At 31.6% G+C, this 13107-nt stretch overlaps 2 protein-coding genes across 4 annotated transcripts; one reads left to right on the top strand and one right to left on the bottom strand.

The window, feature by feature from the left end:
- Positions 1 to 2683: 2683 nt before the first annotated feature.
- On the bottom strand, positions 2684 to 4027 carry LOC105763382 (protein IRX15-LIKE). The gene has a single exon (XM_012581618.2). The coding sequence runs from the start codon at positions 3862 to 3864 to the stop codon at positions 2914 to 2916; it is 951 nt and encodes a 316-aa protein (XP_012437072.1). The 5' UTR covers positions 3865 to 4027; the 3' UTR covers positions 2684 to 2913.
- Positions 4028 to 6193: 2166 nt separating this feature from the next.
- Positions 6194 to 8742, top strand: LOC105763381 (SUMO-conjugating enzyme SCE1-like). Of its 3 annotated transcripts, none has more exons than XR_008192014.1 (4): positions 6194 to 6336; positions 6436 to 6468; positions 8195 to 8304; positions 8403 to 8742. XR_008192014.1 is itself a non-coding variant. In XM_052625633.1 (4 exons), coding segments are annotated over exons 1-4 (309 nt in total). In that variant the 5' UTR covers positions 6194 to 6334; the 3' UTR covers positions 8535 to 8742. The 3 variants fall into 3 exon arrangements, 1 of the variants encoding a protein (XP_052481593.1); XM_052625633.1 differs by having other exon boundaries at positions 8163 to 8304; XR_008192013.1 differs by having other exon boundaries at positions 8195 to 8742.
- The last annotated feature ends 4365 nt before the right edge of the window (positions 8743 to 13107 follow it).

Raw genomic sequence — 13107 nt, 5'->3', positions numbered from 1 at the left:
CCGAGACATTAGTTCATGTCATTATGCGATGTGTTACGTCTATGTCCATGCAAATTTTGTGGAATGAGTGTTTCACAGAAGAATTTCTCCACTTAAGAGGAGTAAGGCAAGGGGATCTTATTTCTCCTTATTTATTTTTGTTAACTACAGAGAAGCTTGGTGAGGCTATTAAGTTGGTTGTTACTGAATCTACCTAGAAACCTGTTCAGCTTGAAAGGGGAGAGCCTCCTCTATCATATCTTTTTTTTCGCGAATGACTTAGTATTGTTTGGAGAAGCAAGTAAGAAAATTGTTGTAGCCATGGAATTGGTCCTTCACCAATCCTGCTTGTATTCAGGTCACAAAATGAATGCAGAAAAAAAAATTCATTTTTCAGCCAACATTGATAAATTGGTTAGGGAGATGCTTAGTAAGGAGTTGGGTTTTCAGGAAGTGGATGACTTGGCGATCTATTTTGGAATGCTTTTGTTCCATAAGAGAGTCACTAAGAGTACGTTCCAATTTATTATAGATAAGGTGCAGAAGAGGCTTAATGGGTTTGACGCTAAACTCCTTTCTATGGCTGATAGAATTACTTTGGCCAAGTCAGTATTTTTGCCATCCCAAGTTACTTTATGCAATCGACCATGATTCCTGTAGGTGTTTGTGACAAGATTGAACAAATTATTAGGAGCTTTGTTTGGGGCACCACAAGAGATGCCAGGAAAGTGCATTTAGTTAATTGGGACACATGTTGCCAACCTATGAACTATGGGGGTCTTGGTTTCAGGAAAATGACCCCCCCTAAAATCGGTCTTTTCTTATGAAGGTAGCTTTTCAATTTACGACCAATCTGGATGCTTTTTAGGTACGCTTGTTGCGACAGAAATATAAGATAATGGATCGATGCCCCAAATCTATTTATCAGCCTTGTTGTTCTTATGTTTGGCACTCTTTATCAAATATTTGGGAACAATTTAGGTAAAACATTTCTTGGAGCATAGGCGATGGGAAAGATGTGGATTTTTTTGACGATATTTGGGTTCCTGAATTGGGAGCGATTCGAAAGCACATGTTAGCCAACTCGAATAGAGAGAAAAAAATCAAGGTAGCCGATATGGTTAAAGCGGATGGTCAGTGAAACTGGTCATCACTTCAGTAGTATGTTGGTAAAGATGTCCTGGACTATATGTATGCCCTCCTCCTTGTGAAATGGTCGGGAGAGACATTTGTCTGTGGCAAAGTCATAGAATTTGGAAATTCTCCATCAAAGCGGTATGCAACAGTTTAGTACAGACGGATGACCAGGTAGGGGATAATATTTGGAGTGGAATTTGGAAGACTAATCTACCACCAAGAATCAATCATTTTCTCTGGGTAGTTATACACTAGAAACTCTTAACAAAATTTGAAAGGAATAGAAGGAATATGTCTCCCTTAAAGGATTGCACCATGTGTGGGGATATTCAAGAAACAATCATTCATAACCTGCGTGATTGATCTGTTGTAGCTAAGGTATGGGAAAAGGTAATACCCCCAAATTACTTGTCTCACTTCTTTAATTTAGATATTTTGGATTGGGTAATTACCAACTTGAATGGCAGTTTTGGGGGAAATGATGCCCATGCGGGACTCTTTGCTGTCTTATGTTGACTATTGTGGATGAATAGGAATAAATTTATTTTTCAACAAGTTTCAAACTTGCCTGATGAGATTGTATGTAGGGAAGAATTGTTTGTCTCTAATATCTGTAAATCACTAATGGGTTATGGTTCATTAGGAGTTAACCAAGGTGTCAGGTTGAAATGGCATCTGCTGAATAGTGGATGGGTTAAGGTTAATGTTGATGGGTCTTTTAATATGAATGGACACTATCTGATGGTTGGTGGTGTGGTGAGAGATTCTACTGGGAATTGGTTGGAAGGCTTCAGGAAATATATTGGCAGAGGCTCTGCTCTAAAGTCAGAATTACGGGTTATTTTAATTGGTCTTGAAGTGGCTCGCCTACAAAACTACAGTAAGATTATTGTTGAGAGTGGCTGCTTGGATGCTATTGAGATGATATTGGGAAATTTTGTGAGTACTAATTTGATGACACTTACACGACAAATTATGGAAGCTAAGAGGCAATTAGAAGAAGTTAAATTTTAGTTTGTTCCAAGGGAGGGTAATAAGGTGGTAGATTGGCTAGCTCAATTAGGCTCAAATATTGATGTTGAACTCACTCTTCTTGAGTTCCCTAACTTTTCTGTTAGAAAACTTTTATTAGAAGATAAATTTGGTGAATCACATGTAAGAACTACTTAATTTAAAGGCAGTGGATTACCTTCTTTCTTCATAAAAAAAAAGATTGTGTAAAGTTAGAAGAGGCCACGTAATTAAATCTAATGGGTTTGACGGAAAATGTTAGATTAAAAGCTAAAAAACTGTAAATTTAAAAGTAGAGAAATAATTGAGTAAATAAAAATAGAGAATTAAATCCGCACAATTTAATAAGTAAATTCAGTATTCTCGTAATTTTACCTTTTTATGAAAAACTTTGGTGTTTTTTTTTTTTTACTTGAAACTTCTACAACTCCAAGCCATGTAGAAACCTAAAACAAACACTCCATGGTTTTCATCAGTTTCTTTGCCATTAAAGCACAAAATTAAACAAAGGGGAGAAGAAGAGAGTTCGGGTAAGAACTTAATGACAAATTTGAAGTGCTGAAACTTCCGATTCAAGGAACTTAAATTTCTTTTCATTGTAAAGAAAAAGGGTTATTTCTTACACACACACCCCCTCAACAAAAAAGGGTCGATCGATCTAACACAAAATTCCAATGAAATCATGATAAATAATCCATATTCTCCTTTTTCTTTTTCTTCAGTACCATATCTTGACTGACCCCTTTGGACTGTATGTTTTTTATGAAGTTGGATAAGTAGTTTTAACTAGGAAGATGAGGAAGCTTTTGTGGATGTAATATTATTATTGTTGTTGCGACAGTACTGAAAGCTGTTTTCCTCCATTCTTTCAATCACGAAATGTGCAAGCGTGTCATTGTATTCCACCAGGTTTTCCTTGCACAAAAAGTCATCCCCAGACATCTTCTCCACATCTCTGTAATAATCATGAACGAATATGTGAGTCTTTGGATTGCCCCCTTTTTTGCTTCTCGCTAGCACCCCCGAAGTGAAGATGGGTTGCATTCTTCCAGGTCCGTCGGGTCCATCACCTCTTGGTCCATCAATCAATATTAAATCCCAATCCACTTCGTAAACATGGTTCGGCAAATCATTGATCCCAAGCTTGCACTCTGAGAACAACAGGTTTTGGACCGGCCTGCACTCGTTCCGAATCTGTTCTTTAGCCGATGCTATTAGCTCCCTGGTTTCACTAATCTTGGTCGTGTATTGTACATCGTAGGCATCGATTTCGGGATGTAACTCTTCGTAATAAGCGGCGTAATACCGGTTTTCGTCGATGAAAACTGTGCGTCCGTTGTGGTTCAAGGACTTCCAGAGAAGGGTTTCTTGTGTTAGACCGAAAACAAGGAAGTTGCAAGGGGAAGAACATTTCCTCAGCACATCGGAGATTGGCTTGAGCTCTGAGTATGTCATGTGGTAACTATCGTTGGATTTTGAAGAATAGTGGAGGAGGGTGTTGACCACGGTGGTTGGCAACGGCGGACCACCAATGGCGGAGCCTGCAGGGCCGGTGACTGTTGTGCTTGGGGCAGTAGTTTTAGTAGTAATCGACTCTCTGGTGTATATAAGAGTTAGAAGGAAAGCTATGGTGAAGAAGGAGACAAAAGCAAGAAGCCATAATCTGTTTGAGCTTCCTTGTTTTTGGATATAAGGATGGAGGAGAATTAGCTTAGTATTGCTGTTACTGGTCTTCATTTTATTCTGGATTCTCTGTCAAAAACAAAAAAAGAACAAGTGCTCTACTTCTTAACACTTTTTCCCCCTCTTCTATTGAAATGAATCAGAAGATTTTGGTCTTCTGATGAGAAGATTGAGAGAAAAATGGGGTTTGATTTAAGGATGGATATACATCAGGTTGAAGCAATGTAAGAGATTAGCCAACATGAACTGATATTACACACAACCTAATAATGTTCTAGAATCCAAATTAAACCACATGGAAAACAAATTAAGTATTTTTTTTCTCATTTTTTAAAAAGTTGGTTGGTTTTCTTTCTATGCAAACATTGTGCGGTTGTTGAAACTTAATAATAATAATAATAATACATTCAACAAGTGTCTGTTATTATAACTTTTCTTGGGCTTGCATGTTTTTATATTACCATCGGTTGATTCCTGATTACTGAGATTGAAAATCCAATATTTTATCAATAAATCACATTATCATTAACCTCGGATATTTATATATATATATATATATATAAGTTCATTAATTATTTAGTCGAGTTTTATATAAAAATATATTGTAACATAAATGTTAAAATTGTTAGTTGACGTGAGTGATTATTATGGTGAAAAGGGGGTGCTCCAAGACATGATGTGGTATGAAAAGCAGGGGAAAAACAGGGTGGTTGGAGGCAAGGGAGTTGGTGGATTGGGGAACTATTATTGTAAGTGACCCCATAACTAATTACAATCCAAAAGTCGTTTTGCCTTTGATCAATTTCAGGTTTAGTTCTCACGTAACCTTTTTAAATATAATGCCATTTCTTAATTAATTAGTTACCATTGAAGCTGACAATTCACCTACTCAAAGATTCCCATTTACAGTGCATCCGGATTATTTCATATTTGCATAATAACTGTAAAAAATATTATGTGGGTTTTTTTGGATTGGTTCCGCCGTTAACAAGCAAATCATGCTGCATTTTCTTTATTCCTTGCTCTATATTTTTAATTTTTTAATTTTTTTAATATTTTTCATATTAGTTTTATGATTTATATTCAAGATTCGTAACTATCTTTTCAATAATATTATTTTAAGGTTTAAACTTCATTTTCTCTTATAATCTGTCTTACCACTGCATCTAATATTTTTTATTATTTTAGTTTTGACTAGATGAAAAGTTTATAATATAATAATGCTAATTATTTTTAAAATCATAAAAGATATCTAATTAATCTAAACAATTAGTTTTGAACTAAAAACATAAAACTCTCAAAATACTTAAAAATTCTTCAAAATTCGGAATAAATAAACAATAAAATAATAATACCTAATAAATACTATACTGCACTCATATAAAATAAAAACATAAGCCTAAAGATCGAACCTAATAAGATTTAAACTCGAATTAAAAGCCCGAAACTTGTAATTTCCGTAATAATCTCGTCTAGAGATTCTACTTGTGCAGTCTTCACTAAAACGGTCATAACTTGAGCTCCTAAACTCGAAATCAAGTGATTCAAAGTGTATTTCAAAACTAAGAAATAGATCTTTGAACCCTATAAGACATCTCAACCCAAATATATCTGGATCTTACCCAAAAAGTCATCGCAAGTTGATTGATTTTCCAAACTTGAAAATTCACACATTCGATGAATGAAATTTAATAAATTTCATCCCATCCATGCATGTTTTCAAATCAGATTGGGCTTGAAAAAAATAAGCCTATTTTTTAGGCCACCCGAACTTAAAAAATTGATTTATATACCTTATATGAGTCTGACTCAAACCTGACTGAGCCCAGGAGCACCTCTAAGCTATTATTCATTATTATAAAAAATTAATTATTTAAGAAAGAGAATGAGGGAAGGAGTAGAGGTGAACATGGGTTGGGTTGGGCTATAACAAAATTTTAGGCTTGTTTGATAAGCCCATCCCGAATAAAAAAGATAAAACCCGAGCTCAACCCGGCCTGCCCGTATTAATTATTTTATATTATTTTTTATATAAAAATAAATTTAAAATATATAATACATCAAATACACTAAAAATATTAAAATAAATGTTTCCCAACAAATTAAAAATAAATTAAAAAAATCTTTATACTTAAATAATACTATTATAAGTACAACTTAACAAGTTATATAATATCCAAATAATAACAATAAAATAATAACAATATAATAATAAAATGGCAACAAAATAATAGAAAACAACAATATTTTTTTTACAAATTCAAATCAAGTCGAACTCAAAGAAAAAACTTACTCGAAATCTGACCTATTTTTAAAGTGGGTCTTATTTGTTTGCTAAAATATATTTTTTTAACTTATATTTTTATCAAAACTCTCCTAGTGTTTTTGGGCCGGGTTGAGTGTACCAACCAATTATCAATTATCAATGATCAGGTGTAGGAGGAAGTAAGAGAAGATACGTCGGGAGGAATAGCGCGTGGTCGACTTGCCAAGGAATGAAAAGCATAGAGGAAAAACCATCCTCATGTCCGTTCTCTTCTTTCTTTTTCCTTTTTGGTTTAAAAATTTTTATTATTTTTATTTTCTTTGATGTTCTTTTATTTCCTTTTTCTTTTGAAATTTCAGGAATTTGTTGCGAAACCTGAGTCATTATTCCTGGTAAGTTAAATTTTCTATTTAGTTCCTCTAATTTTTTTCTATTATTGGTTCAATAAATCGGGCGGGTTTGTCTATTATTTTCACTTGTTGGCAATTGGACACTGTGTTGTTCTTTTAAATTTATGATTTTGTTTTAGATTGTTTCATTTTGGTTAAATTAGGCAGTCATTTTGAGATAATATTAGAGATGGAGATGAATTGATCTAATTGAAACCTAATCTTATGCGATTTAAGCTTGTAAAACATAGACTGCAAAGATATTGATGGTTCTAAAAATTTTAGTGATGGGTTTATTTTCACCGTGATTATTTGAAGGTTGTGCTATAGATGCATTATTTGTCGTACTTTTTTTAGAAAGTTTTAGGAAAATGATGATTGATGGGAAGAATAGTAGATATCGAACTGCATGTACAAAAACTGGAAGTTGATATATTCTTTTTTGTACATAAAAGAGGAAATAAAAATAGATTTGAGGCTTTTATAAGTGTTTTTTTTTTTGTATCTAAACAATCTTTTATGTCAGGTTGATAGGTTAAATAGTTGTAGATATTTTATGATGGTGACCTTTACATAATTTGATCAATAGTCTTGAAAACAGAGACCTATGAACTGTGGAGTCGAGACTACCTATTAATTGCTATTATATGTATTATCACAACGTGATGTTGTTAACATTATTTTAATGGTTTATAGATTAGTTGTTTGGTATTGTATAGCTGCTAGCCAAAAGACCTGCTTCTGTGAGTTGAGTATTAATTGCATTCATTTTCACTTCCTTTGCTTCTTCCCCTATGTCTAAAGCAGTTTGGGCATTATTGCTATCTTAAAATGTTGTTTCCTGATTTGTTTTGGGAGTTTAGTGGTTGTTGAAGCTTTAGATCTTCTATCTTAGTTGCAGAGCTTATGAACACACAAATTTCTCATTAATAACCTGTCATAACTCATGGAAGTCTATTTTGTCTACATTTTTGGTTGTTCTTATTAGCGGTTCACCAATATTGTTTAAAGTTCTTGTCATTTGTTAATTATATAGTAATCAACTTTGGTGTGGTCTTTGAACTTAGGCCTCATTCATCTTCTTGTTCCATGTTAATGGAGACTTATATACATTATTGGCGAGGACTATTTTCTGGAAAATTTTCACCACTGTTGATAACTAAAAATTGTTCATGTACCTCTAGATATGACTAGGAGAAAGCTTTTCGAATTGAGTTGCTCACTGCCTGGTTCTTAAGGCATTTGCAATTTCAATAAGTAGCATGGCTACTTATAGGATTATAAATCCTGAGGTTATCTGGCTATTTATATGTTGCAGATTGAAAGCTTACAAGTTTGGGCTGCAAATTTTAGGTCTGCTTTGCAACTTTGTGTTGCTATTGATTTTGATCTTGACATAATATTGCATCCCTGAATTTGCTTCAGTTGTTTGAAGTGAAAGAACGAGTAATGAAAGCTTGTGTCAATATTTTGATTTTAAACAAATTTTACATCTTTGAAATTTGATTTTAAACAAATTTTTTGAAGAAGTTAAATATTTGATTAAACAGTCTCATGAGAATTTGTGTTAGTATAGAATAAAGAGAAAAGAATAGTGAAAGAATGTGTGCATGTTAGATACAATTATAGCTGTGTTTCTTTTAAAAGTTCAATTGGCTTAACTCGATGTCTGATCTATGTTACAAACTAATTGGGAGGGTGGTTACTTCCCACTTACACTGTACTTCAGTGAAGATTATCATAGCAAGCCTCCAGAGTGTAAATTTCCACAAGGTTTTTTTCCACCCAAACGTTTACCCATCTGGTACTATTTGCCTTTCGATCCTTAATGAGGATAGTGTAAGTATTTTCTCCTCTTGATTGTTGTTTTACATACTTGGATCAGAGTGATTCCATCGCTCCATCTTGGAGGTTTAAGGCCATTTTTGTTTCCATAGGGCTGGAGACCTGCCATAACCGTGAAACAGATTCTTGTGGGAATCCAGGACTTGCTGAATGCACCAAATACTACCGATCCTGCTCAAGCTGAAGGGTACAACATCTTGATACATGTATGTTTCTTGAGTTGATTTTGCATTGACTGGATAATCTTGATTATGAACTGAATGATTATAACGTTCCTGATATCATTTTTAAATCGATCTAACTCATTAAACCTTATTCTATTTAAGATGGTTATTGGTTGCTAAATGCAATAAAGTTTCTAGGCATGGCACTCTGTATTCCTCCCTTTTCGAGGAGCTTCAATTAAAGTAAAATCATAATCATTTAATCATATATACTTTCTCTTTCTTTTGCACGATGCTGATGAATATAAGAGAAGGGTCCGCTTGCAAGCAAAGCAGTACCCGCCTCTGGTCTAAAGTGTTATTAGATAATTAGATTTTGTTCAACGTTGCCAGTAAACATGGCGGCTTGCTGCATCATGTATATGTTAGGCATTGTCTTCGCTAGAGAAAATTGCCTTTGATATTTGGTAATATTCGCAGTTACCCTTTCGTCTAAATTGTATGATTATGAACCAACATTTGCGTTCATCAGAGTTTGTTTGTTATTTACAAGTAAATTTGTAACTTGTCAAGTGAAAGGTTTTTTCTTTCAGGTCTTACTTTATGGACTAGAGACAAAATGTCCAATGATGTATTTGTGCAAAAGACAATTAAAAGTTTCAAGTGGTTTATTGATGTAGCCAAAAAGAACAAAATTATGGTAAAAAAAAAAAAAAATCTTGTTTAATAGGTAGTTGATAAAAATAAGATTTAATTGGTGTAGAATACATTATGATCTTTAGTGGCGGGATCTTCCACGTGACATAAAGCTTCAGCCATTGGATATTAAAAGTAAATTTAAAATATCCATTTATAAACTTCAAACTTAAAATAACCTATTACCATAATTTTAATAATATTAAACATTGTCGACTGAGACTTAGTTCGATTGGTATGGGTATTGTTATCAGTACAAGAGAACATGAGTTTAAATACGTTAAAGCGTATTATACTCCTATTTATGAATTGGCGAGAGGCTATGAGTAGTTTTAGGCTCAAAAAGAGGAAATATGATAAAAACTTACAATGAAATTGTTTAAAAAAAATATTAAATTGCTTTGAGCTTTGAACCATACTTAGACGTATAGGGATCACTCAGATTTGGCCAAATGGAATGTATATTTGACTTTAGTGTTTGTATTTTGTAATCGATTCACAGTCAATTGGCTTTTTGCTTGTTTCAGACTAGTGTATTGGTTGATTGTCAATCCAATTAGTCCAGCTCGATTTTGAAAGCAATGAATTTGAGATGTAAACATTGTAAATTGTGTTTATGTTATAAAGATCTTATTAAGTGGATGTCCATCATGATCAATATAAAGTTTTAATGTATTTTAAATTCTAATAGTTATTAGAATTAGATCTCTACTCCTTTTATACTTTTTTGTCTATAAATAGAGACTTTGATAAAACATTGTAATTACCCCTTTTGATCAATAAAGTACATCTTCTATTACTTTCATATTTTCTTTGTTCTTTATTCTCTCCACCTCTCTTTATTTTATAACACGTTATGAGCACGATCTTGCTCAAAGTGATAGTTCCTTTTATCGACGATCAAATTTGTCCTTCATGATTTTCAATATTTTTTTACGACAAGATGCAAAGTTTTTACAGGAAGTTTTTTTTATTTAATATTTCATATCTGATTATTATTTTTCATTCTTTTCTCATTATACATTATTATTGTTTTGATTAACTTATTTTACTTTATGTTCTTAAGGATGGTGAAAGATTTGTTACCGTTATCTATATGAAATTGAGAAGTAAGATTCACTTTTAAAGTTTGTTTTTAATATTTGCTTGGGATGATCTATTTTCTTCATTACAAAGGATGTTCATAATCACTACTTCTCATCCATGGTAACGTAAGTCAATCTAATCAATTTCTTTTGAAATTTGACTTGATTTCTATTAAAAGTTCAATTTATATAATTCACTATCCGTATCTCTATGAATTTATAAAACCCTTTACGTATTTAGTTATTAGGATTTTTATGTGGAGATAAATATTTTTTCATTTTTAATAGAATTGATTGGTTTAATTTTGATTTTGATTAAGATATATGATTATTGTAGAATATGAGTAAAAATACTTACTTGTCATGACCTTTGGGATATTCACCTTATCTGTGATAATTTCATATCATTGTAAAATTCAAATGAAATTATGTCATAAGAGGTGGAGGTTAGAAAATATTTATGTTTAAACTTTTATAGTTGTAAATTTATTTTAATTTGACATTATAATATTTTGTATTTTGTTGTGGTATGATATATAAAATATATATTATCTAACCACAATGATTTATTAGTGACATAAATTTATTATTTGTTACGTTTAATATATGTTTTATTTATACTTATTCATTTTATTTTATATGAATAAATAAAATTTTATTTAAAATAAATTAAGCATTCATTAAGGTTATACAATAAAATGATTATATGCTCTGAAGAGCTAATATTGCATCAAACTGTAAAAAGCTCTTTAAAGCTTATATTTTAGCTCCTTGTGATGCAAAATTTTGTAAAATATAATATTACTTTTCAGATCAAGAAGATATATGTTGAATATAACATTCATGTGTTTTACATTAAAACCATATATATAAATAACATGAGATACTCATGTATTTGTATTATATATATTCCCCAAAGGAATACATTACACTATATGATTGAAATATCTAATGTGCTCCTGCAGAACAATATTGTGAAAATGACGAACGATCTCATACTTTCTAGTGGCTAAGCAAAATAATATGTTACTAATGAAAAACTATGAAATTCTTTCTACTAGTTTTGCTTCATTCCTTGAAGTGAATGTAGCAGATATAATAATTATGAAAAATGAAAATATAGAGATCATGATTGTTGTTATAATTGAGGATGTGATTGGAGACTAATCATGACAACATGAATAGATAGATTTTGATTTGAAATCCACGCATGTTTTTGCGATGGTGATTATGAAATAAAAAATTTATTGGAACGTTTATAAGTCCGTCTTAGTAAATCTATTGCATTCCCCGAAGTGAACACAAAATAAAATATAAATCAATATTATTCCAATATTTGGTAGTACAAAATTAGTCGAAAACTCTAGAAAAGTTAATGTAATATTATCTTGTTATGGTTAATCCACTGGTTTTAAAAGATATTTATAATGGATCTCATATTGAGATTGTGAATGAAGAAAAATATTATTTTTAATATTTGAAGATTTTGGCATATTTCTGAAGTGAATATTACATATAATTATTTGAAAATTATATTGACTTAGTGGCATTATAGACTTCACATTGATTTAGACATCTCCAGTAGTAAATGTCACAATAGTACTTATATGTGGATACAAAGTAAAAGGAATGATAGTAAAATTATCAATTTGTTACAATTTAGTACAATTGAAATGCATGTTAAAGTAAACCAAAAGTTTCTTGATACAAATGCGTTTACTACTTAGCGTGACCAATTAGACCATATTGGATTAAATATGATGCAAAAATTAATTGAGAATTTATATGGAAATTTATTAAAGACCTAGAAGATTCTTTAATTAAAAAAATTCTCATTTGTTATTTGTTTTCAATGAAAATTGATTATTAGAAACTCACTAGTTAAAGTTGAGATTTACTGTCTTGCATTTCTGAAATGAATATGGACCCATTCATCCACCATGTGAATGATTTTGATATTATATGATTTTGGTAGATGCATCTACAAAATAATCATATATGTGTTATCAGTTTGCAATCTGTCGTTTGCAAGATTGCTTGTTTAAATAACTAATTTCAGATCATGCAATTAAGATAATTCATCTTGCTAATACTGATAAGTTTATATCTTAATCTTTTATTGATTAAGTTTGAAAAACTTTTATAAAAGTTTGCGTATAATGGTCTAGAGAAATTATGGATTAAATACCTCTAATTAATGTTTAAACAATTACTTATGAGGACTAAACTTCCTATTTCAACAGGAGATTATGTTGATTTATGTGTTGTACGCATCAAGCCAATAAGTTATAGATACTCCCCATTACAATTGGTTTTTGATCAAGAGCTAAAATTTTCTCATCTTTGAATTTTTGTATGTGCTTATATGTTCCAATTGCTCCACCACAACGCACAAAGATGAGTGAATCCTCAAAGAAAGTTGAGAATATATATTAATTACAAGCTTCTTTATGTTATTAGATGTTTTGAATGTATTCAAGATTCAATTATGACATGATTTGTGATTACAATTTTGATTTGATAGTTTTTTCGACATTAGGGGAGAGAGAAATAATAACTTGTAATGAGCTAGGGGGAGAGTAATTTGAATCAGAAGTTCAATAAGGATAACTCATTATAAGGTAACTGTTAGATGTATTTATAGACTTAATGAGAATAACCAAGTGTTATATATCATCTAATATTTTAATTTGAAACAAAGTCCCAGTAGGACAATAAGTTAGAATAAATAATAGATTGAACGGTTCCAAAGATGAAAATTCTTTTAGAAGGTCATATAGTGGAGGCGTGTGCTCCAAAAGAGACTCAAGACATAACTAATAAGTAAAACTCCAGAAGAGATTCAGGTACCT

The sequence above is a fragment of the Gossypium raimondii genome, chromosome 12 (assembly GCF_025698545.1).
Source record: "Gossypium raimondii isolate GPD5lz chromosome 12, ASM2569854v1, whole genome shotgun sequence".
Lineage (NCBI taxonomy): Eukaryota > Viridiplantae > Streptophyta > Magnoliopsida > Malvales > Malvaceae > Gossypium > Gossypium raimondii.
Note: the sequence above shows the minus strand (reverse complement) of the source record. Positions and strands in the feature narration are given on the sequence as shown.

Coding starts and splice junctions, on each gene's coding strand:
- LOC105763381 (XM_052625633.1), top strand. Junction 6,469..8,162: donor AACCTGAGTCATTATTCCTG/GTAAGTTAAATT, acceptor ACTAATTGGGAG/GGTGGTTACTTCCCACTTAC. Junction 8,305..8,402: donor CGATCCTTAATGAGGATAGT/GTAAGTATTTTC, acceptor TTGTTTCCATAG/GGCTGGAGACCTGCCATAAC.
- LOC105763382 (XM_012581618.2), bottom strand. CDS start 3,864: ATGAAGACCAGTAACAGCAATACTAAGCTAATTCTCCTCCATCCTTAT.